The sequence below is a fragment of the Rhea americana genome, unplaced genomic scaffold (genome assembly GCF_003343005.1).
Source record: "Rhea americana isolate MKP2758 unplaced genomic scaffold, rheAme1 scaffold_74, whole genome shotgun sequence".
NCBI lineage: Eukaryota > Metazoa > Chordata > Aves > Rheiformes > Rheidae > Rhea > Rhea americana.
The window spans coordinates 2,278,247-2,305,457 of record NW_028186912.1 but is presented as its reverse complement, the minus strand read 5'-3'; the positions used below and the strand labels follow the sequence as shown (position 1 = coordinate 2,305,457).

General features: G+C 41.5%; 1 protein-coding gene across 6 annotated transcripts in view; it reads left to right on the top strand.

The window, feature by feature from the left end:
* ARHGEF28 (Rho guanine nucleotide exchange factor 28) overlaps positions 1-26,327 on the top strand; it is a 130,778-nt gene extending 104,451 nt beyond the window's left edge. For all 6 annotated transcript variants that reach the window (XM_085322079.1, XM_085322077.1, XM_085322075.1 and 3 more), the window contains 6 exons: positions 356-450; positions 3,592-3,630; positions 3,729-3,776; positions 5,621-6,100; positions 8,248-8,548; positions 25,230-26,327. In XM_085322079.1, the coding sequence (XP_085178205.1) occupies positions 356-450; positions 3,592-3,630; positions 3,729-3,776; positions 5,621-6,100; positions 8,248-8,548; positions 25,230-25,387 (1,121 nt within the window). In that variant the 3' untranslated portion in view covers positions 25,388-26,327. The remainder of the gene's footprint in view (positions 1-355; positions 451-3,591; positions 3,631-3,728; positions 3,777-5,620; positions 6,101-8,247; positions 8,549-25,229) is intronic.
* Positions 26,328-27,211: the final 884 nt, after the last annotated feature.

Sequence of the window (27,211 nt, the reverse complement as noted above, 5' to 3'; positions counted from 1 at the left end):
AAGATATTACATGGATTTCTAATCTTGCCTGAAAATGCAAATTAAGTCCTGTAAAAAAAAAAAAAAGTTGTAGCACAGCATTTTCAGTGATATGCGTGTATTTATAGTCAAACTTTTGTTAAGTGAAATACTTGCAATTTTTAAGTTAGGAAAACCTTGTTTTGTCCTGTCTGTATCATTCTTTCTTCCATATGGGTATTTCTCCTCCCCAGAATCTATTAGCTAGCTCCAAATTATATAACTTTCTATTTTCAGGATCCTGTGAGTAGCTGTAAGAAAGTTTCCCATTTGTTTCTGTAGTCAGAATATGTTTTGATACCTTTCTCATGCATTCCATTGGGGTTTTATTTGTTAGATGCAGAAATGAAAGGAGATGAAGAATCATCTGAARTCCACCTCAGTACTAGCCCTGTTGAAAAGGAAATGGCAGTTGCCAGTCTCGAGGATAAGGTATTGTAACTGCTTTCTCTTGCTGTGTTGCTCTTACCACTCTGGGCACTGGGAGGGTAACTGCTGTTCAAGTTCCTGCAGGATATCTAAAGACTATTCCAAAACTGAAAGCACAGAAAAGGCACATTTAATCCAAGTCCAGATAATACAATTTAGTAAAGGTCACTATGGTTAACAATCGATTTAAAAAAGCAATCATAAACGATCCAGACCCAGAACAATTTTCCTACCAGGCTTACAGATTCAGCACCACTTGTATGGGCTGCTTAAGGGCCTGATTCTCTGCTGTCACCCTTCAATRCATGTATCTCTTTGGGGCTGATAGTAGTACTCCCTCTACTCGCTCTTCCTTCTCTCAGGATGAGGAAAGTCTCCTGCAATGACAGAGACCCTAGTTAATGCAAAGAAGACTTAGGCATTGGCGAACTTCCTGCTGAGAACAAGCATATAAAATAGGATGGATGCTTAAAAATAGGTTTTACTCTTAAGCATATCTGTGGAAAAAACAGACCCAAAAGTCAATTAGAAGCAGAATTATGAATGACAAAYTTCAGGTAGCAGCAGAGAGCATTAGAGCAAGAGCAGTATGAAATGTGTGGAAATAAGCTGAACTATAATTSTGGAGTCCTGAGATGGAGAAGCAGGAGCACCAAAAGGAATAAAGGAGAGAGAGACAAAATGAGAATAGAAAATACATAACTGRAAATAGAAAGCCTAGTTTGCTAGAAAAGGTTTGCTAAATGTTTAGCATTAGGGGTACCCTGTCTGCATCAAATCTGAAAGAGGTCTGAGTGCCTGAAACCTTCTCTGTTTTACCTAGGTAGGTCATCACGTACCAGACTACCATGCTAGAAGAGGGTGAGAAGAGTGGGTTAAAAAAATTGTAGGAGGGGAAATTTTGACTATATATAAGGGGAAAAAAATCACCATGAGATGAGGGGTAGTTAAACTCTGGAACAGGTAGATCAGGAAGGTTGTGCAACTTCCCTCTACAGAGGTTTCCAGGATTTTTCTAGTTAAAGAGCAATCACATCTAACTTTGAAGCTAGCCCCACTTTGAGCAGCAGGCTGGAACAAGTGATCCCCAACAAGCCTTCCAACCTTAGTAATTATTCTGTTCTAGCATATCATTTGGACCTCACTCATGTCTCATATTACTGTGTAATAATGAGACTTACCAGGAGATGGCAGAAGGAGCACAYGAACCAGGCATGGGAGGCCTCCAGGACAGAGCCGGTTCTGCAGCCTCTCTGGGCTGCAGGGGATGCTGCCGTGGCCTGCTGAGCTGTGTGTGCAAGGCTCAGTGCAGCTGGCCTGCAAAACAATAGCCAGGACGCCAAAATAAAAGCTACAGCTCCTGGTGCYGGTTGCTGACCACACAGCAGATTGAAGAAAGTTGCCTGGGCGCACAGGGGATCTATAGTGGTCAGTCGTGGGACACGGTCCCTGTCTCAGCCTGCCACCTCTTCTGCTCCTMGTTTTGCCCCAGGTGCTGGGGAAAAGTGGCAGGGGAGTGGTGGTGGCCCACAGCATGGATTATAGACCAGAATACGATGCCTCAGTTGTAACCAGGTTTAGAGGACTTGTGCTGAAGCTGTACCAGTGCAGCTGCAACACTGTTGTCACCCCAGCTAGCCAGGCTAAACATGCCTCAGTTGCATCCCATGCCAAAGACCCACTTCCCAGCTGCTGTGAGGAGACTGTAGGCACTTGGTTTGGCCGCTTGCTACCTCTTAGCAGTGCCAAAACCAGCTGAGCTTTTAATCACACTGTATACCTCCTCTTGTAAATTAAATAGGATTCCAAAGAATCCTTGCCGTGCTGTTGAGCATATAGGTTCTCCTTTCTACGCTCTCTCTTCCTCACCCTGCCTGCATGTCCTTCCTCTCTCTTTCCCTCACTTCTTTTCCCTGCTCTTCCTCCTTGTGCATGGCTCACCTCTGCAGCCGGCAGAGGGAAGGCAGAGGTCCCTTGTGTCAGTCCTTGTACTGCATAGGGACACTCTGCGAAATCTTCTGCTTCTCACTGCAGAGTGGAGCAGTTTTGTGGGTCATGATGCAGTGGGAAGAGGAGGAGGAGATGAGGGGAATGAAAGGAAATCCAGAAGGGAGATGATAACAGAAAAAGAGAGGGGGTGAAGGAAGTGCAGCAGCTGGTGCTCGTTTTCCCCTTAATCTATCTGCATTTTGAGTTTTATTTTGGGGCTTGGCCATTTTGATCCTCATTTTCAGTTACCACAGCTAAATAGAGCAGCTGCTTTGTTCTCTATAATGGAAAATGAGACTCAGTAGAGAACTCAGGAGAATCCGAGAAAGGGCTAATATTCTCAGAACCCTCCTCTGCTCCTCTGAAAAAARCTAACAGAAATCATGCAGGAAGTCTTTTTGGTGTAGCCTCAGAAGGGATTGTTTTATTTCTCCACTTTTTCACCTTATCTTTCTCAGAGGAGCTGTTTTTCATACTGAAAGGATTATGGGTGGCTTCACCCCATAAATTCAAAAAGGTTCTTAGGAAAATGGAGTCGGGTGGGAAGTGTAAAACAGCCAAGTCTGCTCGGAGAGCTGTGAGCCTGGCTGCAGTGTACACTTGTAAGCACACTGGTACATTTTTCAGAGGACAGCAGGCACTCAGCCCTGGCGTCATGTCTCAGAGCACATTTAAGGCATTCACCATAACCCGCTAACACAACTTCTGTTAGCTTCTTGCTATATTAGTACCTTGATTTTTGAAGAATCTTGAGCTGTTTCATCTGACTACTATAAGTAATCTAACTCCACTCTGCTGTATATACAGAAGTCTGGTTACTGTATTTCAAAACTGTCAAATAAACAAAGCATGAATGGAAATATCTTTTCTGTGCAGCATTAGYCACAAGAGGATTAAAATTGTGGATGAAATATTTTTGTTTTTACAGTTGTGCTTAGAATCTCTAGTGATTTCCAAGGAAACTCTAGTTTTGAAGAATTATTAGTCTTCATGGGTTATTGCTTCTGTCTTTTTTCACATACCCACAARAAGGTTTGACTCAGCACTGCGTATATTAGCAATATGAATGTCTCCACTACTAAAAAAAAAAATTACCTAGAAGATACAATTGTAAAATTAACAATTACTTTTTAAAGTAACATATGTTTATTTTAGGGAGGAAGTATGAGTTTCCCAGGATCTACAGGGACAGAGGTGAGTTTATTTAAATCCCAGACAGAATGCACTAACATTTATTAGTATTTAGTTAACAGYGGTTAAAGCTTTGAAAATCCTTCTCTTTTATTTTCTAGATTGTACAAGCCATCCAGAATTTAACCCGTCTTTTGTACAGCATACAGGTGACTACTCCACTGTTAACTTTGTAGTGTAATGAGTCTTAATAATTTTCTTCTTRAGATTTTTTTTGCTCCACTTTTAGACATTGCCAGTGATATTCAGCTCTTCTGAGTATWGCATAATTTGTTATATCATATATTATTATTGCACATCCATATATTATTATTGTACATCAGAGATGTGTTTCATTTAAGAACTCCATAATGCTTGGAGGTCATTTTCCTCCCAGAAGGATGTATGTACTGTCCAAAATCTAGGGAGAAAGTTAAATTGAATTGATGCCATTTCATATAGTGATTTTTGAAATTATAGTTCAAAATATTCAAAACTACGTATTTTCTTCAGAATGTTTCTTTTCTGGCTGCTTCTAAACAGTGCACTGCCATGTAGTGGCAAATCAACCCATTATAGACATTTCAATTAAATTAATTATTATTATATGTGTTTTGTAGGGCTTTAGTCTGAAGTTTTTGCCTTTTTCATGCCAACTTTGAATGTTTTTGTTTGTTTTTTCCCATTTAGGTGTGAKTTTAAGGTTTTATTTCAAAATGTTTCATTCCATTATGTTTGATTTTTAAATCTTATTGACATTAACATATTCCATAATAATCCTAGAAATCTTGGGCTTAGGAGTTAAATGAATTGAAGTGATGCAAAAGCAAAATAAAAAGCTTGTAATTTAGGCAATTTTTTCAAAAAACAGAAAAATAAATGACTTAAGGCAGTAAGATAAGGATCAGCATTGTGCCTTATTGTTCAGACCATGAAAATTTGCATGAGCTGACAGTATAGGTGCAGAGAGAAAAGTAGRTCTTGTCCTTGCCCTGTTTACAAACCGCTGGAACTGACCCAATACTGGGGGAAGAGCCAAAAAATGTGGGAACTGCACATTGCATAAAGCTAAAGAGTCTGGGGTGGATGGCATGGGGTAACTGAGTTGTGGGAATTTTCTGAGAATGCTTACTGAAGTGGATTCCCATGTCAGCTCTTAGAAATAGGCTGTGGATTAAATGCTTCAGTAGATATAGGTCTTTCTTGCTTTTTTTTTTCCTTCTTAATCTCAGCTGTTTTTTTGTTATTATTGGAGGATGTCACAATCTTTCATGCARACAAGATCCCAACATCCTTGTGAAGGATAGAACATAGCTATCTGTGTTATAAAATAAGCAATTGAAACAGAAAAACTAAAATCGTGATCATACTGCAAATTTCTGCTGGCACAGATGACTCAGGCGTGTGTAGAAGTCCCGATGACATGGTTACATTGGCAGATGCCTGTAGTACTGATACTAGTGCACTGGTGCGGGTCAGCAAGGAGAGCYGCTGGGCTGGAGCAAGCTATACTGRAAACAGTGCAGTTTTCCCCACAGCATTCTTAGCACATGTCTGGCCTCTGCGACTCATCCAAGGTCATGCAGGAAATCTGTAGCAGAGAGAGATTGAAGCCCAGAATTCCCATCTACTAGACCATTGCCTTGATGCTCTCTAACCATAAGAGATGCTGTATTCTTACATGACTGAGCAGCATCTGATAGAACAGGACCCCAACTGTAATCGAAGTGCGTAGGCACAGCTGTAACATAAACATTATATATAATAATACTAAGTGCAAACCAGAACCACCATTAAAAGCGCTTGAAATGGTTGAGTGCTTTTAGGAACATCTCTTAATAGAGGTATGAACACAGAATTCTCTACTTGCGTGATGAATAAACTGCAAAAAAGCATTAAGCACTGATATTAAGGGAGGATGAAACATTTTAATATAATGCTTGTGTGAAAAAATTCRAAACCAGATAGATGCTAGTATTTAAGCATTTGTATTTGATTTTATTGTGATGACTAGGCAGCATTAACTATCCAGGACAGCCACAGAGAGCTCCATAAATTACTCCTGCAAGAGAATGAGAAGACCAGTCGGGGTCACAGTTCTCGGGTAAACCTCCTATTGGAACAAGAAAAATATCGGAATTTGGAAAAACAAAGGGAGGAGCTGGCRAACATACACAAACTTAAGCAGCAGTTTCAGCAAGAGCAGCAGCGCTGGTCCCGGGAATGCGAGCAGCGGCAGCGGGAGCAGGAGATGAGGGAGAGCCGACTGGGGCAGCGGGAGAGGGAATGCGGGTGTCAAGAGGAACTGCTTGAGCGGAGCCGTGAGGGGCTGGAGCTGCAGCTGCAGGAGTACCAGCAGAGTCTGGAAAGGCTCCAGGAGGGCCAGAAAATGGTGGAGAAAGAAAAAGACAGTGTGAAAATGCAGCAGAAGCTCCTCTGGCACTGGAAGCACAGTCATCARAGCAGCCTGTTTTCATCCTCAGGGAGCCATGAGGTATATGTTTCCCATCTGTAATTATATCCTTAATTCCAGAGCTATAGAAGCTTACACTGAAGAAGAGACTAGTACATCTGGGTTTTTGAGAGCAGTCTTGTTGATTGGTAACTTAATGAGTGAGTATATGGGAAGCTGGGGTTCAGGTGTATCCAAGGGCTTTATTTTAAGCTGTGARCCTTGCAGAAATCATACTCAGACCCATGGATATTAAATTGAGGAGTTGGAAATTGTAACTAGAAGAATCTATGTTTTGTTCTGCTTTGCCACCAAGTAATAGGAATGAATATTTGCTTCCCTCTGGGAAGAGACACTGCTCTCACTTCTGAGAGGAAAGCTAAAACCATTGTTACATTTGAGTTATTTAAAGCTTCTATGAAGAGTCTTCAGCCACTGTCCTTATTTCTGGATGACAACACACTTTCTAGTGAGGAACAGAGGCTTCTTCAGGAGTGGGAAATTCCTAGCTGCCCTAAAGCCTACATATCAGCTCCTTTGCCTGCCGTCTTGTTCCTCTGCAACAAGCAGCCTCTTAGGGGAAGAAGGTGGAGTGTGGYGCTTTGTGCTCCATCCCAACACCCTTGGCGATATAATTACCTAAGGACAGTCATTATTAGTTGATGTAATTTAGATCAGTTCTGAGGCTGCTTAAAGATTTAATAGTAAAAATGATTAAATTTTTATTGAAGCTGAGGCTGAAGAAGAGAGGCTGATTTCAGATTCAACTGGTTGGGCTGGTTGGGTGTTTACCTGCCAGGTGGGCCCTGGGCTCTAGTCCCTGCACCTGTGAATGGTGTTTTCATTTCAACTACTGTTCTTTAAAGCACCCAAAAATCAAAATGTTTTTGCTTGGATTCTGCTTGTGTTGAAAGCTGCGTGATTCAAACAGTTTCCCCCACCCCGGTAAAGCCCTTGTTCAGGCCACCGCCTCGCTAGTTCTTCAGCTGGCAACTGATCCGTAATGGGCAGTGCCAGTTAGGCGTCTCGGCTTGTGCCCATAGGAGGAAATGGGGACTGGCCTGCRGCCTCCCCTTCATCATCCTGCTTTTGTGAACACCGTGTGAATATGACTTACCCACAGATGCTTGCCCAGCCTGAACAGTGAAGGCGCTATGTATTAGTATAGCTTGCAGTAGATTTTTGTCTAATTTGGCAGTATTTACGACTTGAGTGAGAAACAAAAACTGAACTTGCCCATCAAATTTAACGATGGAACATTTGAAATTCGGGGGGGAGAGGAGGTTGAAGGCTGGTAGCCCGATGCAGGGATGGCCAGTATTTCACAGATCRAGAGCCAAAATAATAAAATGTTTAGTGTTAAAGAGCCAAAAGCTTATGTGTAAGACTACTTGGATTCTTGCTTCAAGTAAACTGCATGGCATTTAATGCATACCAGCCCTTGGGATCTTCTTTGTCTTGCATTTTCCACTATCATAGTCTGTGCAGTAGCAGAGAGCTGGCTGAATGGTTGTCCAGTCAGTCAGTACTCGCAGTCCTATATTTTTGCAGTTTTGCTGAGCTGTAAGTTCACTAGCTAGTACTGGATGGCCAGCTGTTGCGGCCAGTGATGGCTTCTGCTTCTGCTTTTTTCATGAGCATAGCCTTGATAAATATCTGCATGTGGGGAATCTTTGCAGGGGTTGCATTTTCAGCCCCTAAGAGCCATGTGCACCTTGCAGAATGCTATTTACCATCCCTGATTTGACTGATGCAGTCCTAGTGCCTGTTCTCATGTCTATATAAGGTGCAATGATATCTTTGGATTGCAGTATATACAGACTTATATACGTGAAATGGACCCCTATTGAGCCACTGGGCAAAATATTAACCCCGTAAAAAGAATAAGCTCAGCACCTCYCAGGTATCAGCCCTTTGTTGTTTGCTATTTGGCAATTTTTACTCTCTYTTCTGTGTTTTGAGACAGGCTAAGGCAAAATATACTAGATTATTGCTGTTTTATTCCTGAACATACAACTAATTTAATATATTTCAGTCTTAATGTCTTGGAAATTAAGTGGCAATTTGTTATGAATCCTCATTCTTTCTGACAGTTAACTTGTGGTATCCTGTTAGAAGGATTCTTCTGGAGCTGGACAGAGGTGAAAATGCTGTTTTCTTGCATGTTTTTTTTTTTTTTTCTTCTGCAGATAATGGGACATAATTCCTCGGAGAGCTTACATGGTGAAAATTCATTCTACTTAAATGAAGCTGTAGTACATATGTCTCTAAGCAGTCTCAACAGATCAGATTCTTCTCTAGTTTATGAGGATGGTTTGTATGGGCTGAACATCTCACATTCTGATACAGCAAGGACTAGTGAAAATCAGGTGCACCTCAAAATGAACACTTCTTGTCAGCCAATATTGACCAATGAACTCTGGAAATCCTCTGGTCCTTACCAGCAGGTGTCTTTCTCCTGCAAAAGCAACAAGGATGCATTTAATAATGGTAATTGATACTTTATTATTTAACAGGTAGCAAGGGCAGTATGCCACCTCTCAGAATGATTAGCTCTAGGAACGAAGGCAACTTGGCAGCAGTGGAAGCATGAGATTTTGCTGAGACAATTGTATGCCGCTTTGCTCTGCTTGGCAAAGATAGAGGAGAAAATGAGCAGAACAAAACAAAAATACAGTAAGTTTTTGTGAACGAGATATCCCATCTCTACATACAGGTATTCGGTAGGTCACTGTCTTCAGATCCTTTCCCAGTGGTTTGCGGGGTGTTGTTTGTTTGTTTGTTTGTTTTTTGCATTTGCTCTTGCATTTTGCTGACTGCTATAAAACATGTGCATTACTTGATAGTTTCAAGTTAGAACAACTTTTGATTTACCAGCTTAAATTGATAATCTGTGCTTGAAGACCATGTTCTTTCCTTCATTGAGAATGAACTGAGAGTACCTTGAAAGATTCTATTCTTGTGGAAAGAAAATGATATCATTTCTAAAGGATAATACAATTTTTAACAATAAGTAGTCATTTGTTAAGAATAGCTCTTACTGCCTTTCTTTTTTTTCGTTGTTTTTTTTTGTTTCTATATTTTGCCAGAATCCCACAAGTTACATAGATTCTGTGGTAGTTATTGATTGTGGCTACCAAAATGAGTAGAAGAGGGCTTGTATCTGAGCACTGCACAGTACTCTGGAAATTCCCTGAAGAGCTTACAAACATGCTTATAGTAAACTCTCAAGTATATAGTTTTTATTCCTCATGTTGCATAGTATTAGTTTTGATCTTACTTGGTATCTTCATTCATTCATTATGGTCAAAGTTGTAGAACAGCTTGTAAATACACTAAGTCTGAAAGCCATAGGGGACTAAGGTGCACYTTGGGAATAACATATTAAATGATCTGGCCAGGTTTTCCCACATGATTTCCTTTGGGATCCCTGTGACACAAGGAAAGTCAGCACTCCAGACCCCGAGCTGCCATTTTTCTGCAGCTATTGAAGTTGYAGTTCAAAGAAAAAAATCCTTGATTAAGGAACTGGCTCCTTAATACTCTTTGTAATGTATTAAATAGGCATCCACTAAAGTCTTACTAGAACAACATCCTCCCCARTGGACAGATTGCCAAAATAGCATTTTATAATCAAAGGTAGGGCAAGCTAGTCTCATCACCACAATCAGCAAACCAAGCTGATTAGTAAAAGAGATTAATATTTCTAAAAATGCCTAAAGAATTAGCCTTGTGAAACCTGTTTGAGTTTGACTGAAGCTGCCATTTTAGTAATAAGTTAGCTAAGCTAGTGAAAATTTGAAAAGGAACACATATGTGGGTTTAAACCTCTCAAAAGTGGATTAAGTTGCACTGGCAAAGGTTCAGATATAAGCTAATCAGGCTACTCTGTATTGAGCCCACATGAGAGAACCTGGTTTAATTAAACTGTCTTGCACCRATTTAATTGCACTGATTCTGAGATAAGCTGGTGGAGTTTCTGAATGTAAAGAGCCCTTCACCTATAGTGGGCTGACARCAGGTCAGCACTGCGTTCAGCTGCTCTCTGTCTCTGGTGTAGGCACACTTACGTGTCCTGGAAACAAGGCAGCAGTGCAGTCCCAGCAGCTTGGAGAGCAGCACTGGCTACAAAACCTGGCCGAGAGGTAGAGTAACAGGCAAGCTGAAATCTCTCTGCTTAGGCTAAGTCACATCTGTAAAAGCTGTAGTTATTGCCTTGCTTGAGTAACAAGACACCTTTGGCAACACAGGGCAGCAGATACTTGCAGCATCCTGATGGTGCAGATGGTGTTGTGAAGCCCCCAGCACATTGCTGGAGCAGGCAGGGTTGTGAACCTCCCCCGAGATAGATGTGCGATCACGTTCCATAACCGTATTTGTAACTTGGAGGATGACAAGTATTTTGTACTGTGAACATGCAGTGCATCAGTCTGCATGATTCAGGCTTACTGTAGTCAGTCATGCACTATGAGCTGCCGTATGGGGTGCAGGGAATGAGAACTCTAAACTTCCCCCGAAAGACAGATGGCATCTGAAGCCCCCCCAGCAAATGGCTCCACACATGGAAATGAAGTAAAGCAGTTATTCTTAAGCAATATGAATCAAGCTGGATGGTATGAATGTTTCATACAAGGAAGCTGATTCCTTTGTGGTGGTGTTTTTTGGCCATGTTTTTTCCCTAGAGAGTTAGGAGAAGCTAAGAAGATCTCTGACTTTGTGCCTGTAATTCCTGACTCCTCTGAAGAATAAAGACAGTTCTGATCATGTGGAGGAAAGCTGATGGGGATGCAATGAGAGAAATGCCAGGAAGGGTTTGAAAGCTAGCTGAAACTTTCATATTCTTGTACTGACAAAAGTTTCATGACATCTTTCTGCATTTTCCGGTGAGCTCTGAGTGTGAAGTTTCACAATCCTATTTGTAAAATTACTCCTAAATAATAAGTCAAAGTAGAATTACAAAGAACATAGTCAGTATGGTTTACTGGAAATGTACGCATCTTGTACTTGGCCATATCTTGCATATACTAAGTTTTGTGTGCCTAGTATGTGATAGAAATTTTTTGGTTTTGATTAATTTTCATTGAATTATTAGGCATCCTGTAAGAAGTCAGGTCTGTTAAAAAGATCCTTGAATTATTTAATTAGAAACACGGTAGTGCTTATGTTGCAGAGGAGTTAATCATGCATTCTACTGTATGTTAAGTACTATGCAATTTAACTTCATAAATACACCCAAATGGAAATAGCCACATTCCTCCAGTGCATAATTTTCCATTCGTATTGTCTAAGGTATGGCATATGTCTCTTTGCATAGCTAGTATCATGATTATATATCATTGTTTTATGTGTATGGGAGGGAACTTTACTAAAGACCTTGGGGCAAGTTCCCACAAAGCAGAAGCTGGCGCAAGTACACTCACTGGAAAAGGTGTGTCAGTCAACAGGAGGAAAATATGATTGAAAGAAAAATGTGTTAATGCTTTACACTAATGGTTATGAAATTATCTGCATGAAAGAAGACAACTACTTTAGCTAATTAGGAATCAGGTGAAATATAGGTTTTGTGTCAGACTAGACTGAGAATTGAATAAATTACATCTCGCATTTAAATGACATGTCAGGCTAACTAGCCAGAGTGATGCCTAAGGATTTACCTGTGGATTCTCCTCTTTGATTTTAGGAATATGTGCAATTTTAATTCTTTTAAGCTTTGAAGTGAACAGTGCTGTAATGCCTGCTACTGCCATTTGTTTTTGTTGTTCAGATGTTGTAGCTACAGAAATAGAGTTGAAAAGCAATAGATCTGGAAAACTACACTGAAACTTGATTGTGAAAGTTTTTTCCAGACATTTGTAGTGTTAGCATGAAGGATCTTAATGCATGATGTAAGTGAAAAATGTAGTTTAACTCTGGACTAGAAGCATATAAAAACTACAATCTCCTTTGACAGACAAATGCGAAACCAGAGGAAAAAAATAGGTCTCTCTTTAACTGATGTGATTTTAGTCTTTCTTAAAGGATGGAAATTTGTAAATATATGCACATTAGCAAACAAGATGGTTTGATTTTGGCAAAAGAATCCATTCACAGTGGTTTTCATCAAAGGAAGTGGTTTCTAGAGATGTAAAATACTAATACATGATTCACGTTATAAAAAAACAGAAACAAACAATATGTAGCATCCAATAACTTCAAAATTTTCATTATCTTTTATAAGACATTCCTTTCCTTATTCCTTAAGGCAGACAAATGGTAATTGTTCTGCTGAACCAGTTCTTAAATCTGTAGATCAGATTCATTTGGTTTAGTTTTCCACAGATAAAGTTTGAGATGAGGTTTAGAACAATACATTATTTCTCAGTAGCCCTAACATTGGTTATGACCTAATGATATTGTACAAAAGTATCGGCATATGTTTGCATCAGGGAAGTTGAGAAAGGTAGTGTATGGGCCTGGCTCTTTTCTCGTTGTATCTGTGTAAGACAAGTCTCTTGGAGTCAGAAGAGTTATACAATGCAAAGCTGGTGGAAGTGTGATAAAAATCATGTGAAATATGCTTTGTATTACGGAGTGTTAAAAGCCATCTGAAAATGTACGAGCTGTTTCCCCGTGGTTCCAGCTCAGCAGAGGATTTTGGCAAGTGCTTAAGTCTCAGTAACTTAGGGCCTTATTCAAATAAGCATAGTTACTGCTGCCAGCCCTGGAGGTGGTTAATGGGATCCCATATTGAGGGCTTTGTGGAATAAGGTCGCTTTCATCAGTTGGAATCTGTTAAATAATGAGTAACAAGTACAAAAAAGGTCATTACAGCTCTGCATATGTGACCATTGTCAGTTAATTTTTAAAAATATTACTGCTGTATAAACTCCTTTTGAATATATCTGACTTGCTCGTCTTCTGAACTAAAACATAGTTAGACCAATACAGTACACACTTAACATGTCTCCTGTTTGAAACAGTATCCTTTGTAGCCAGCTGCAGACCAACCCCTTACCACCTGCAGTACAGCATGTAAAGATGTTTTCCACGTATTTTGAGTTTGTTTTCACAGTGTGTTTCACAACATTTTTTTAAAAGTGACAATACTGACACTTATTTTATTATTCACCCTGCATAGTAAGCAAATTTTTTCTGTTGTCCTTTTAATTGAGAGAAGTAGAGAAATTGCTGAAAACCAGAGGATAACATGATAATGAAGGTCCAGATTTGTAAGGGAGCCTCCTGGGCAGATGTGAAATTTTGAGCTGCTTCAACTTTCTCTCCTTTTAAATTGGTTAGCTGTCAAATTGAAAACATCCACTTAATTCCAAATTAGGTAGTTGTCCTTTCTGTGTCTAGTATATTCTTTCTACTCTTAGTATGAGTGACTGTGGAGGTATGCACAGAGCTCGTTCAGTGCTCAGCGTAAGTTGTAATGAAAATAAAATGAGATGGAAACATATGACAATAGCATCATCACTTGCACTCTTAGAAGTTCAAAATCACCTTGATTTAGCAGAACAAGTAAGATCTTACTGAACTGTGCAAATAATGACAGCAAAATTCTCTGCATCTGATAACAGCAAATTTGTCTCCTCTTCATACCACAGAACAGAGAGTTTCATGCTCTGCCGTAAGACATCAGTGTCTGTGGGACACTTGGTGGAAGTGAATCATAGGGGAAGTATGTTTTCCTCTTGGGAATAACACTGACATTTGTTTAAAGCAGATGGCAAAAGGAATTTAATCACATGGCAGAATGATACCAAAGTGAAAAATATGYCGTTATATGTCATCTGCAATTAGTATATTTCAAGTAACACTTGCTTTTCAGCTCTGTGGTGGTAGGGGCTTATACTTGTGTTACTCATTTTCTCATCTCCAAATACTTTTTCTCATTTCCGAACATAACCACGGTGGATGAAGTGGTGTTATATAACTTTTTAATTAAGGCAGTTAACGGTGTTCTSTTTTCATTTTGTGTAATAATATAAGTACAGAATTTCCTGTGAAATGCCCATCTGATTTTATTCTTTCTGATATCTTCTCATTTAGAGTTCACTCATTGGGAAGGAAGTTTAAAATAGGGTCACGTCTTCATGGTAATGAATGGAGCGTAGAGGTTGTTCATCCCCCTTCTTTTGAGGTGCTGCTGATKCTGGAGTTACGGCGCATGTCTTTCTCAGTCTGCACGTATGCCTGGTTGCAGTAACTTTGGTCCGGTCGCTTTTGAAGTCAATAGGATTACTAGCATCAATGAAATCTCAGTGGTTTGGATGATCATCTCTTATACGCAGAGTTATTCTTTACTTGGGTAAGGTTGTTCCAATAGATCTAGATTTCAGGGAACTGGAAAGAGGGGAAGGAGCAAATTTCGAGGCAGAAGACCCTGCACAGGGAGTACTTTGCCAGAGAGCTGCTKCTTCTGGTTTGTAGTCGAGCAGCTGCTGCTCCAGAGTTGAGATTTCGGCATTTTGTCCGCAGGGAGAGAGGTGATTTCTCGGGAAAAGAAGTCACAAAACAATAGCATCTTGCTAATTGTTGTCTGATGTCAGGACGATAGGTTGGGAGGTCTATGTTTTTCTTGTGTAAGGTGATCTGTGGGTGGAGGCTTGGTTGGGTGCCTTGCTTTAGTATGTTAAAAATGTTTTATATAYGTTTTTGTAATGCACTAAAAGCCTGAAATAGATGCACAAGTATGAATAAATAATGCACCCTAATGGCAGGGAGAAACTGTTTATGGATGATCAAATTTTGCAAGATACTGAGTATGCAAACACACCCAGTAAAATTGTGTAGCTGAATCACCAAGTGTATCTGTCTAGCTTATTTTGAAAAGTACAATCTCATTTTAATTATTTAGTTTTATACTTTACATGCTCCAGGAGATCGCCTGTAGCATGTTGTGTAGAAGTAATGAAGTCTTAGTAATATGAAACCTCCTCAGCAGCATCTGCTGTTAAATATTTATTGAGAAACTGGGGAAGATTGCCTGTCTATCTTTCACTGGCATTCATCGCCAGAGCACCTGATTGCCTTCCACATAAATTATACTGGCAGTAGCCAAATTGCTAGAGGAGATTTCATGGAGCGTCTGCTCTGCTTCTTGGATGCTATAAAAGACTTTGCTTTGGGTGTAAGTTTTTGATGGGGTAGCAGAGAGGAGTCTTGGTGCTGTTATGGATGTTTAGTTTAATCAAGTGGAAAGGTTTCCAACTAGGTTCCTCTAAGGTCCTTTGGCCTACAGCTTAAACATAAAATGCTATGAAATAAAAGTGATTTGACTGTATTAGCTTAGTGTTTGCCATATAAAAATCCAAAAAACCCACGTGCCTTTAAAAGCCATTGAATATACTCTGCATTAAAGAACACTTGACAGGCAGAGTAACTAGTGTTCTTGGCAAGGATGAAAAGAGAGTTCTCTTTCTAATTGAGGTTTGCAAGTTGCAGGACAGTYGTTGGTGACAGCTAGTGCTGTGGAGAAGTTGTCTCCCATGCACAGGGACCCACCGCTACGGCAGACAGGCAAAGGGAAGGGGCAGAAGGTCCTAAGAAAGGCTTCTGCATTAAACATGGGCAGTTTTGTACTGAACCTGGAAATAAGTGGAGGAGGGTATTTTGAAGTGTGAAGAAGAAGTATCATCACTCTTTCCTGCTCTGGAGCCATGGGCTGGGACTGTGGCAGAGCTGCAGTGCTYGGACCAGCAGTGGGAAGGCTGTGGAGGGGATTGAGGGTGAAGAAAACTTGTAGTAAAGGCAAGATGGAAGGAGGTGGTGATAGTTCAGGCTTATGGATGAGACTGGTGTTACCTATAGCAGAGAGAAGGGAGAGCAGAAGGAAGGAAAGCAGATCCTGGTACTTTGTTTACTGCAGAAAAGCACTTGACTGAAGGGATGAAGACACCTGCTTCCTTGATAATTGTGCTTTTCTTCTGGCTTTGATGTACAGTCTTCCCTTTAGCTTTTATGCAAAGTGTTTTCACAGCAGTTATTTGTTCACAGAGCATTTAACAAACAATTAAGAAGAGCACCCATTTCAAAATATTTGATCACACCCTGAAACTTCCTATGCTTACGATGCAAAACTTGTGGAATGTGCAACTGTTTAGTTTTTGCTGTTTTTTTTTAATGACTGCATTTTAGATTTAGAAATGCAGTGAGATAACAATGACTATGTTAATACTCAAACTGCGGTCAAAAATTAGTGAACAATTCTCCCTTTTGAGCTCAGTGGAGAACAAGTATCTCTGTGACTATCAGATAAGAGGCTTTTCTCAGGTGCTAATTCTTATAGAAGCACTCAGATTTTTTTTCTGCATTAATCAATAAATAGCAACTTCTATTAAAGGGTAAGATTAGCATCTTAGTGATTTGAAACAGGTGTTTGCATTATTTTTGTATCTGCAGCAACTCTTTATGTTGGCTTAATATGTCTCTGTGTCTTAACTTTGGGTTTTGATCTTGTCAGCATTTATGAATGAAAAGTGTTGGATCTGGCCTATTTTTGGAAAAGCACCATTTAAAAGTGAGGTGCTTAGGAGGTGGCTGAGAGTGCTTTAGAAGTGACCTCCCTCTTCAGCTTTTGTAAAAGTTGTGCCCATATGTTAAGAAAATATTTGCACATGAAAATGTGTTCCTTTGTGTTGCATCTGAAAGACTGCCCAAAAACTGGGGACAAAACTAATGGTTTTCCAAGGTCTTTGATTTGATTTTTATTTCAGAGCAGTCTTTTGTAGAAAAAAGACCATAAAACATAAGGGGGGTTAATCAGCACAATAATGTCTATCTGTTCTAACACAGAGCTCAAAACGATAGTTTTGATGTGTAAATGCCTCCCTTTGTTTCAAAGGGAGTGAATTAATGGCCAGAGAGGCTGTTTTTTCAGGGTTGAAGCTGGCTGCYCTGCCCTTGGTGAGGGAAGGGGAGGAAGCTGCGCTGCAGCATTTTACCGGTGGCGTGCAAACCCGGAGGGTGGGCGAGGAATGCACGGGATGTGTTGGCCGTTAGCAGAGAGCGGAGCTGGTTTCATCAGCTGCCAAGTATTTGGAAACACTGTTGGGGCTGTAACTTTATGGGATTTTTGTTTCTCCAGCAAGCGTTCAAGCTGGAGCTTAACCTATGGATTTCAGCTTGCTTTAACCTCAGCCCCCCCAGCCGAATGCCACCTGCAGATAACAGGGCAGGGGTGGGGACAGTTACACCTCAYTTCAGCTATCTGAGTTAGGCACCTGAATTAGGAGGCTCCAGGCACTTACTGTGCATCCTCAGCAGTGTGGTCAGCTGGATTAGATAGATGCTCTTCCCTCCCTTGGAGGGCTGCAGTTTGCGGGGCGCGTTGGCGCGGGAGGGYGGCCGTGCCGTGTGGAGCAGGGGCCCAGCACAGGCAGCTGGTAACGTGCACCGTGGTCCTTTGTAGGAAAGGTGTTCTTGTGATTTTATGATTATTTTCTCTTGATCATTTGCGTGCAGCTGTGTTTAATGAGCTAGAAGAGAAGTAGGTCAATAAAACGTGTTCACTGTTAGCAGAATACCTGTTGGACCATGTGTGGGTCTGTAATTGACCATCTAAAGCTTCAAAGCTTAACACAAAGACAGCTTAATAGAGAATTCATACCTAAATAAATTAATACTAAGCAGTAGCAGACAGCTGGCAGGCAGTATGCCCTGCCAACATGAGACTGTGGGTATTTAATGAACAGACAGTTTATGATTTGGAATCAGGTSTATTTTTAAGCCTCTCTTATTGATATGCATTAAAAACAGCATGCCAAAATATTTTAGAAGCTGTGTGCTTTGAAGCTGACACAACTGATAACAAAGCCATGTATGTAGGTAAAATTTTTAAATTATTTTAACCTAGGGCATGTTACGAACTTGATGTTAAAGCACTATCACTGACAGTGTCTGAGCATGAGATGTTTTTGAAAATCTTGTCTTTGATACCTCTGCTGTTGGAAATAGAGTGTGTTTTTGCTTTGCTCTATTAAAAGAAGAAAAGACTACATCATCATGTGACTAGAACCTCAGGCTTTAAGACAAGTATCAAATAAATGAGTTGGAGCTACTATGAAGCTCTACAAAAAGGCAGCTTCAGTGGAATAAATGTGTATTTCACGCTGTCAAAGAACTTGGATAGTGGGAACTTTGGACTTCTGGACCAGAGCTCTCTAAGGAATTATGAGGTGAAACCAGAAAACAGCATTGCAGTGTTTTATCTAATCCAACAACTAAACAAAAACCAGAAACATACAGAATAATGGCATTTCCAGTAATTTTACCATGATCTGATGTACTCTAAAGTACAGACATGAAGAAGAATGATGTTGCAGACCTTTATTATCATAGACTTTGAGTTCTTTCTGCTCTCTATCTTGTAACAAAAACACGCACAAAAATCTGGTGGGGCTAATTAACCTAGGATCTCTTCTAATCTAATCGCTCATCTGCTTTTTGTGAAAAGACTTATTCATGAATATGCTTGTTTTTCCAAGAAATAGAGCAGCTACTTTTTCTTCAGTTGAACTGGTTAAAAGTAAATAGCAGCTTTAAAATTCTCGGATTGATTTCCTGTCTTATTCAGTCAGTTGAGAAATGGATTGGGCACTTGGTAGCTTCAGGGTCAAAATATTTTCCTTATGTTTTTGAAACACAGTAACAAGTTAAGTTCCTGATGTGAAATCAGACCTTCTGAGGTGCTAAAGCCCAGCTTTTCAAGGGTATTTGAGATCTCGTCTCCCRGTTATTTGTCCTCTGATCCTCAAATCTTAGAGATGGCATTTCTATACAAAATGAGCCTAATCCCTTCTTGGAGTGCTTTGGCAGCAGAAATAGCCTGGTTATTCCATCAGTGGGCGTGCTGGCTGCACTGCCCCAGCAGGTTTTGTGTTGCCCTGTGTTGTTCCGTCTCCCCCTCCTTCCCTCCAACTAGCAGATCCATAAACAACTGCACCTGCAATATGGAAAATCYATTGTAAATTGGGAAAATTCTTAGTAGGCACTAAAAAAGCAATCAAAATCTCTCATAGAGCCTTTTTCTGCATGAAAAGGGAGAGAGGCAGAGATACRTGGAGCTCCCCAGGGGACTGACTATTGCTAATGATTCTAGGTAGAAACCATGAGGAGCATCATTAAAGACAAGGAGCTGTGGCAGGATTGCTGGTGGGAACTTCTCTGTGAAGCTTATAGAAGTTAGGCTGCCATTTGCTATTGAATTGCAATGGCAAATGAGAGCTTGTTTCTGCTGAATTCCTCTGACTGTCCCAGACCCAGTGCAATTACACTTAGCACTGTGTTTTAGGTGTCTGCTTGTGCTTTGCATTATGGATGAGTGCCACTGGGCGATTAAATACAGCAGCTCTGCCATTTCAAATAGCTTTGGGTTGAAGTTGATGTGTCAGCTGTCAGTCCAGATGAACTTGGTATAGAAGCTGGCAAACTTAACACCATGTATTTTTTTCAAAGAGAACAATGATTTTAAGAATCTTTAACATATTTGATGCTAGAAGTGACGTAAATCTCCTTTCATTTAATGCAACTTCATGTTGTAAAGAGGGCTAAAGCATGACACAGAGCTGTGAAAGCCACAACAACCTCATTCAGTGTACACTGTGTTTCTGCAAAGTTCATGTGGTGAGTTCCCTTTCTTCCTGAAATAGCTGGGAAGAAAAAGCCCCTGGTACCCAAGCTGGCCTGACCTCAGAGCTGACCCAGCTCAAAGCAGGAGCTTGGACTAGAGACCTGCTGAAATCCCTTCCAACCTGCCTTGCAATACTGTCAAATTGGGATCAGAGCTGGAAGAAAAAAAAATGAGGGCTTTGTGTCAAAAACACAGTCACTTCTGAGAGTTTTATTGCCTGGAGTATTTCCTGTCCKTGCTGTAATCATCCCTGTGGGTAGTCCAGGCTTACCTGAAGAGCTCAGATTCTTCCAAGGAGGGGGAAGGGGGTGAAGGAGAAAATCTGTGGCATTTACTTGATGTGGAAATGCTTACATCCTCTGACAACAGACAGAAGGAGGGAATCAGTGTGACTAATTAGTTGTTTGCTCAGCTTTTGTGCCCCCCTTCCCTCTTTCCAGGAGCAAGGGCGTGTTTGTTTTGAGTATGTATTGATCTCAGATGTGTGCAAATTCCATTGCTTTGTCTTCTACCTTCTGTCAAGTTTATATTGTGCCACAAATCCTATCTCTTAGTCCTATGGGAAGGGGAGGGCAAGGTAGTTAGGGTGCACAATGCTACTTCTTTCATTTACCAGCACTATATTAGCATGTTTTTAGTCAACAGCTGATAGTTCTCAGAATCTGGAACAGGATCCCACTTTGAGAGCTGAGGTCCCCTTAGAAACTCTCGTGAAAGCTGGCTCCACATGCTTCAGGTGCACAGTTTGCCTTTTATTGTTATATATTTATTGCCACTTATGGGATTAAAATGTTTCTGTGCAGTTGCTTGATATCTGTCCTCATTACAGTAGAGCTATGCTTATGGAAAACAGGGCAAAACTTGGATTCATTTTTARTTTTGGATTTGTCAGTAGTGTCTGTGTGCATGAGACAATTCGTGATTTTTTTTCCAGAATTCTGTTGAAACAGCCCTTAACTCCTTTTGAGATAATTGAGGGGGAAAAAATTCAAAGCATCACAGATTTTTTTTATAGCATATATCAAATGATCTTGAGCTGAGGAAAAAAGAAGTAAAAGCTGGAATAAAGTGATATTACTTGCTATGGTGTGGCATTGCTGGGCTGAACTGGCTACATGGCCCCAAAATGTTGAAGTGCTGTCACTGGTCACCGCATTCCTGGTCTCCAACCTCTGATGTGGAGTTTGACCAGCTCAGCACTGGAAGAGCATACTTGTCTGCTGTTCACTTTTGGCTAGCGTATACTTGGTGCAGCTGGGGATCTGGCTCTTTAAGAAAGTTACCTGAGTTGTTACGTGAGAATTATATTTTGCATGTTTGAGAAGAGGGTTTCAATTTGTGCATAAGCGCCAAGCTTCCCCGGGGTTTGTCTTTGTCAAGGGAAGCCTTGGGATTCCTCTTTAGGGCCTCTACCCAATTGCATGCCGTGGCTAGCCTTCAATTCCTGTCCCAGACCCAGGCAGGTTTGCCTTGGCCAGGGCTGGCAGCATGGAAGAAAGAATCTCCTATTCCTTATGAGGCCTTTGAACAGCCAGGCGGCTGCGTGCAGCTGTGCTTGCGATGCCCGGGAGCCTCGCTGGAGTCACCAGGGGCCYGGCTGTGGGTGATGCCGTCCACCCTGGGCCGGTGCCGGGATCAGGGGGAGCTGAAAGCCTGTGGAGGCTCACAGGCTGTCTGAAAAGCTTTGGGGATATATCTTAGCTTCCTTAAACCTTCAGTCATCTGGCAATGTTTTCTGARCTTGCCTAAATGTGAAGAAAAAATTGTATTGCTCAGGTGTGAGAGAGGAACGGCGTGGGCCAGGCATGGTCACCTTTACTTGTCCTTGCCATGTACGAGCACCGGTGAGGAGCAAGGTGGTGGGGCCACGCGAGCCCCAGGCAGCAAGGGGTGAAGGCAGGCGCAGTGGAGCAGCAAATGCAGGTGCCGTGGAGCTTGGCAGGCTCCCGGTGGTGGGGCTGCTGGGCTGCTGGGCGCGCTGTTGAGCTGAGCACGCCAGGCCGCGGCACAGCCGGGCAGCTCCGAAGTTAGAGGAAAGGAAGAAGTAACTGGCAAATTTAAAGACCAGGAAAGGGAAGATTACAAAACTCATTTGATGGCTGATGTTGGCAGGTGAGTTAAGATTGTAGCAAAGGAGGCTCCTAAAAGGCAGATAGCATGGATTACGTCTGAGGTAAATAAGGASCAAGTCCTTACTGTCAGTCGTAATATTGCAGAAGTCTGGCCAGCGAAGGGGCTCGGGACGGGGCTGGGTCTGCCCCTGTGCTGCCCTTGGGCACCACCAGTTTCTGACGAGTATTCGGTGCTTCCAAGCAGTCTCCTTCGGTAGACGTCCCGTTAGCCAGGTGTCCTCTGCCCCGCTCRTTGCATGGACTCCTAAATAATTGTTTTTCTGATGGGGGGTGTTTAAGCATACTTAATTACTGGAGTTGTTTACTAGGCAGCAGCTGATACCTTCCAGCCTGATTCTGAAGGTTTCCTCCCTATTTTGTAAGCATATTTAGTGACGAGGGTTTCTCTTGGTGTGGCAGTGGCCGCTCGGCACCCAGGGCAGCCCGTGCTGCGGGCGCAGCAGCAGTGCGCCGTGCCAGCGAGCTCGGCTCAGGGAAGCCTTCTTGGCAGCYGTGCCTGCTCTGCGTAACAAGAGCCCGCGCCAGCATATCAGTAACCGTGCAGCAGGTCCCCTCTCCTCCCCTCTCCCTTCACCTGAGGCTCTCGTTACCAGTTCCGGGCAGTTTTCCATCCCTCCTGGAGCAGCTGTTCCCATCTCGCTGCCTACTGCGATACCAGCTGGTCTCCGGGCTTGGCTGCCCCCCGCATGGCACGAAGCACCAGACAGCAGGCACCCTGCCTACCTCCAGGCAGCCTGCGGCAGCCTGGGGACACGTTGTGCTTTTATTAGGCARAGCCTGTCTCCTGTGCCACCCGGCCGCAGCCAAAACCGGCACGTGCCCTCGTCTGTTGGATGCAGCAGAACATTTYCAGCCCCAGAGACTGCTCGTCGCTCCAGCAGTAACAGGCTCTCACCTGCTCRGTACTCTCCTGTTGTTCAGGTTCTGCATTAATGCAGCTAAGCTTGGTATAAATCATTTATTTCAATAGTGACAGAATCTGATCTTTTCCCCCAGATCAGTCGTTTTCCATTACTTGGCTCTGCTTCTCGGAATTGTAACAGCTAATGAGAAATGGTTTGGAAACAGTTACTATTTTAATTGATGGAGCAATTACTGTTTAGTTTTGATGATATAAAATAACTGCATGTGAGGTGTTTCTTTTTCTAGATTTTTTCAAATTTGTAATTAGGCTTCTCCAATTATGTACTTCGTAAACTTTGGAAACAGATCTTTCAAATGAGTGCTTACTGCCTGATATTCTTATGCAYTTAACTTTAAGGTGAGTAGACTCATAGGACTTAAAAAGAAATAGTAATGTGGGTAAAATCACTAGGAAATGTAAGTGCTCAGAGGATGAGGACCTTTTACTGGTAGTGGTTTTTTTAATAAATAAAATCAAAATAYGCATTTTCCATATGGAAGAGCAGACATAGGATATTTCTGGTGTCTTGAATCTGTCTGCAAATTGTAATCTTTTTTTCTAATACGGCTGTCAAAAAGAAATTAATGCAAATGTCAACTTTAACAAAGAAGAACTATTCAAGTAAGCTCAGGAGTCAAATCCTGCAAATCTGGAGTAATTTTCCTGCAGATTTTCATGGAGAGCAAAACATGATCTTTCCAGTCCAATATAAAACAAAGAAAGGGAATTTGGGATTCTTTTTCTTATATCCTGTGTCACTCTGTTATGACCAAGCACTACTTTTACATATCTACTGTGCCTCTGGCACAGACCCTGCAATCTCAGCGGCAGTTACAGCGTATATTCAGTTTATACTGAATGCCAAATCCCTGAAGCCTGTTTGCTCCCCTTGGCTGTGTGAATATCCAAGAGGAGAGTACGCTGAAGGCGGAGGCCGTGATACGATGCGTTCCCACGTGCCCATCACTTAATCATCTCCCACCGCTGCCCGCACCCGGTGGCGGGGAGGCAGCCAGAGCAGAGGTCGAGGCTTTGGAGGTTTTCCTTGAACTGATTTTCCTTAAACTGTTGCCTCAGTGAACAAAACTGAGGAAGCTGTGTGCATCTGAGGAATGCTAAGTGTGGGTAGGTGTCATTTTAAATTGCTACTGTTCAGAGTGCAAATACAAGCATCTCCTTTATACTAGGTTTTGCTCGCACATACATTTGTGAGAAGGAGCAGGGAGTAGGGCAGGGGCAAAATGCCTTTTTGYCTCTCTGCATGAATGACAAGGGCTCCAAGAGCCCCACTGCTGGGTTTGGTGGCTTCTGGCGTTTCCCGTGCTGCCTTTGGGAGTGGTGCCAAGCTCTGCTTCTTCCTACTCGATCATTTTTGTAAAGCGGAGAGTGAAAAATTAACCCGCCTGAAATAATAGCAGAGATAGATCGGGCTGGGATTACAGTCAAAAGCAAGGAGCAAGCATTGCAGCCCTGTCCATGCAGACACTCGTTTATCTTCCCTGAGGATGATGATATGTGCTTCCCTCTTAAGCAGCCTTTTATTTGGGTAAACGTTGCTTTGCAGAAATAAAGATGCAGAAATGCTAACTACAGTATAGACCCTGAGGGCCTGAAGTGGTTCAGAAAGCTAAGTAAGAAAAAACCCCAACCATGGTTATTGTTGTTGCTGTGTTTTTGAATAACCCACAGACGACAGCAAAAGCCTTCAAAGCTCTACTCTGAAAAAGAAGTATGTGATTCTGTTTTCCCCATTTGAAGGAGAAAATTTGAAAGATAACAAATGAAGATCCTTGTGAAATAATTTATTAGTGCTTTGGAGCATGTATTATTGTCACTTCACACCTAAAGGATTGAAACAAGAAATAGAGTAGGTCGTTTGCCCAAACTAATGCAGATAGTCTTGGCAGCTGTTGAACAACTGGCAAAAGTTGAAAAATTATACAGCTATTACAGATTGCGAGTGCAAGTCAGGTAGACTTAACTGAGATTTACTCCCTTTCTTCTTAAAAAAAAAAAAAAAAAAAAAAAAAAAAAAAAAAAAAAAAAGGCTTGCAAATAAAATTTATGTACCACTGGACACTATATTAATTTTACAAATGAGTTATCTTACTAATAAAGGATAATTATGTACTCTATGTTGTCCTCCAGCCCAGCTCTTAGAGCATTTACGCCTTTCCATTAGTGTGTGTCTGGTTAGTAAAGTATGAGTATAAAACTATTTTATAGATCATTTTGCATGTGCTTTTAGTGCTATTGCAAATATAATGATGCTGATCTAAACCATTGAATAACAGCGGGAAAACTTGAACAGATTTTCATAAATTTGGATAAATACCTTTCTCTAGGCTTTAGTATAATTCCTTATATGTAAGTGTTTTTCTTTCTAGATAGATGCTGTAAGCTAGGAAATAATGCTTTAGCACACTGCTAATCAAAAAGTCRTTTTTTGCTCTTTATGAATGCAGGGGCGTTGAAGAAGATGGACTGTTACATGGCTTTCTCTTGTGTGTTGTGTTACAGATCTAAATGCATCACAGACCCAGGGTCCCCACGCAGGCAGGCCAAACCATGGATCCATCCAGCCCCCACGGGCAGATGCGCTGTTGAACCACCAGACGGAGAGCCGTCAGGATGCAGAAAAAGGAGACAGAGTAGAGGAAAATATTGTTTACCTCTGATGGTTTATTTTCTAATCTCAGTAGCACTTTGGAATGTGTTTGCTTTTCTAAATGTATGTAGTTGCTCTCTGTATGACCAAATGGCTTTAAGGATAGTATTTAATATTCAGTGCAAAATTTGCCCCATGATAAATATAACGATTAAGTTATTTTGAAGCCTTTTTTTATAATCTTTAATTTATGATGTGATTTCAAGTGCTGCACCAAAAGCAATGGGAAGCAGGGGAAACATAACATTTTGGAATTGTAAAGATGCTACCAAGAACTGTGAATGGTGGGGTTGCTTTTCTCTTGAGTCCTCTTTTTCAAAGGGCAAACTCAGAGATATGACCTTGCTATTTGAGATTTCGGAGTATGGATCAGTAACCTTCTAACAATTGTGATATTACACAAAAAGACAGCAACATGAGAATGATGGCTATAATATTTGTTAAAATGTGCTATCTACCCTTAAACAGAGGGCTATATCAGGTTGTTTTCCTCATCACTTGGCTTAGAAACTGCTCAGAGGAGGATGCTTTTTATGGTGTCAACATTAATTGCTAGCAAGTGTTTGTTCATGTCCCAAAGCTTATCATCAGTTTGATGCTATTACCGGTTTCTGTGATGAGATGCTGTAAGTCAGTTTGTTATTGTATTATAACTGCACCTTATTTCGGCAAGTGCCCGTGCTTATATTTGCATTAAAATTTACCAGATGAAACCTTCTCACTAGTCAGAGGAAAAGAGGGGGAAAATTGTATTCTTTTAGTTTAACTGAAACCTTTGAAAGTCTGCTGCTTTTCCATGTAGGAACTAGCTGCCTTTTTGCTTTCAGGCTCATGAGATGATCAGTGTGGTAGGCAGTAAGAAACCAGGACCTGTTTTGTGCCTTTTGTCTTTCAGAAATCTTTGTATACTTTTGTTGAATTGAATAAATATTCTGTGCCTCTCACTGCAACTTCGATGCACTGTCAGGTCCTCCAAAGAGGCTTGAAAAGATTTCTGTCCCTGCTTGGCAAACCCAAGGCCATGCCACTCCAGCAGGTGCACGCAACCCTCAGCTTGCCATGCATGCCCTCTGGACTGGCCAGGGGCTCCTTAGCATGGATTATTGGACCAGGAATAGTGCAGCAGGAATGCAGATGTGCAGCTCCCAGATCAGCGCTGCCTYGCGTTCACCCACCTCGCAGGGCAGGGGAGCGCAGCATTGCCCATGCACGCTTTCCTGGAGAAGCCCCAAGTGTCATGGTTTCTGCTTTACACTGAGCCTTTCCTTGTRCAAAACCTCTCACAAGGAGCAGAGGTTTAGATAGTAGATGTGTGTCAGCATGAATTTCCTCTTGTGGAGTGTTGTCTTCCAGGGATTGGCATGGTGGAGGAATATTCAAAAATATTCAGTCCTTTCTGAGTTGCTTGTTACTGGGCTACCAGGCTTACCGATTGGCCTAGCAACTGTGCCACTGACTTTCTTGACAAATAGGTCCTGATTCCCTGCTGGTATTAATTTGTTTTCCAGTGGCACCAGGGAAAGATGGAGCCTACAGATGTATTTTCAAGTTTCTATTTTCAACCTTCAAGATTGCTGCTAACCTTACAACACTACTTTGATGCTACTTATGTTCCATAAAGGCTTTTTAGAACGTAAGGAAGTCTTTTTTTTTTTACCTTCTTTAAATTTCAGAGTTAGACAAAATTAAAATGGGAATGCAAAATCCAAGCTCTTGTTGAAGGTCCTAAACTAAGAACAGTCCATAACCTCTCTACTTGACCAGTCAGCAATACAATTAGGGTTGCCATTTGGACAGCTTTTTGGCAAGTTTCTGAATAGCAGGACTGGCTCCT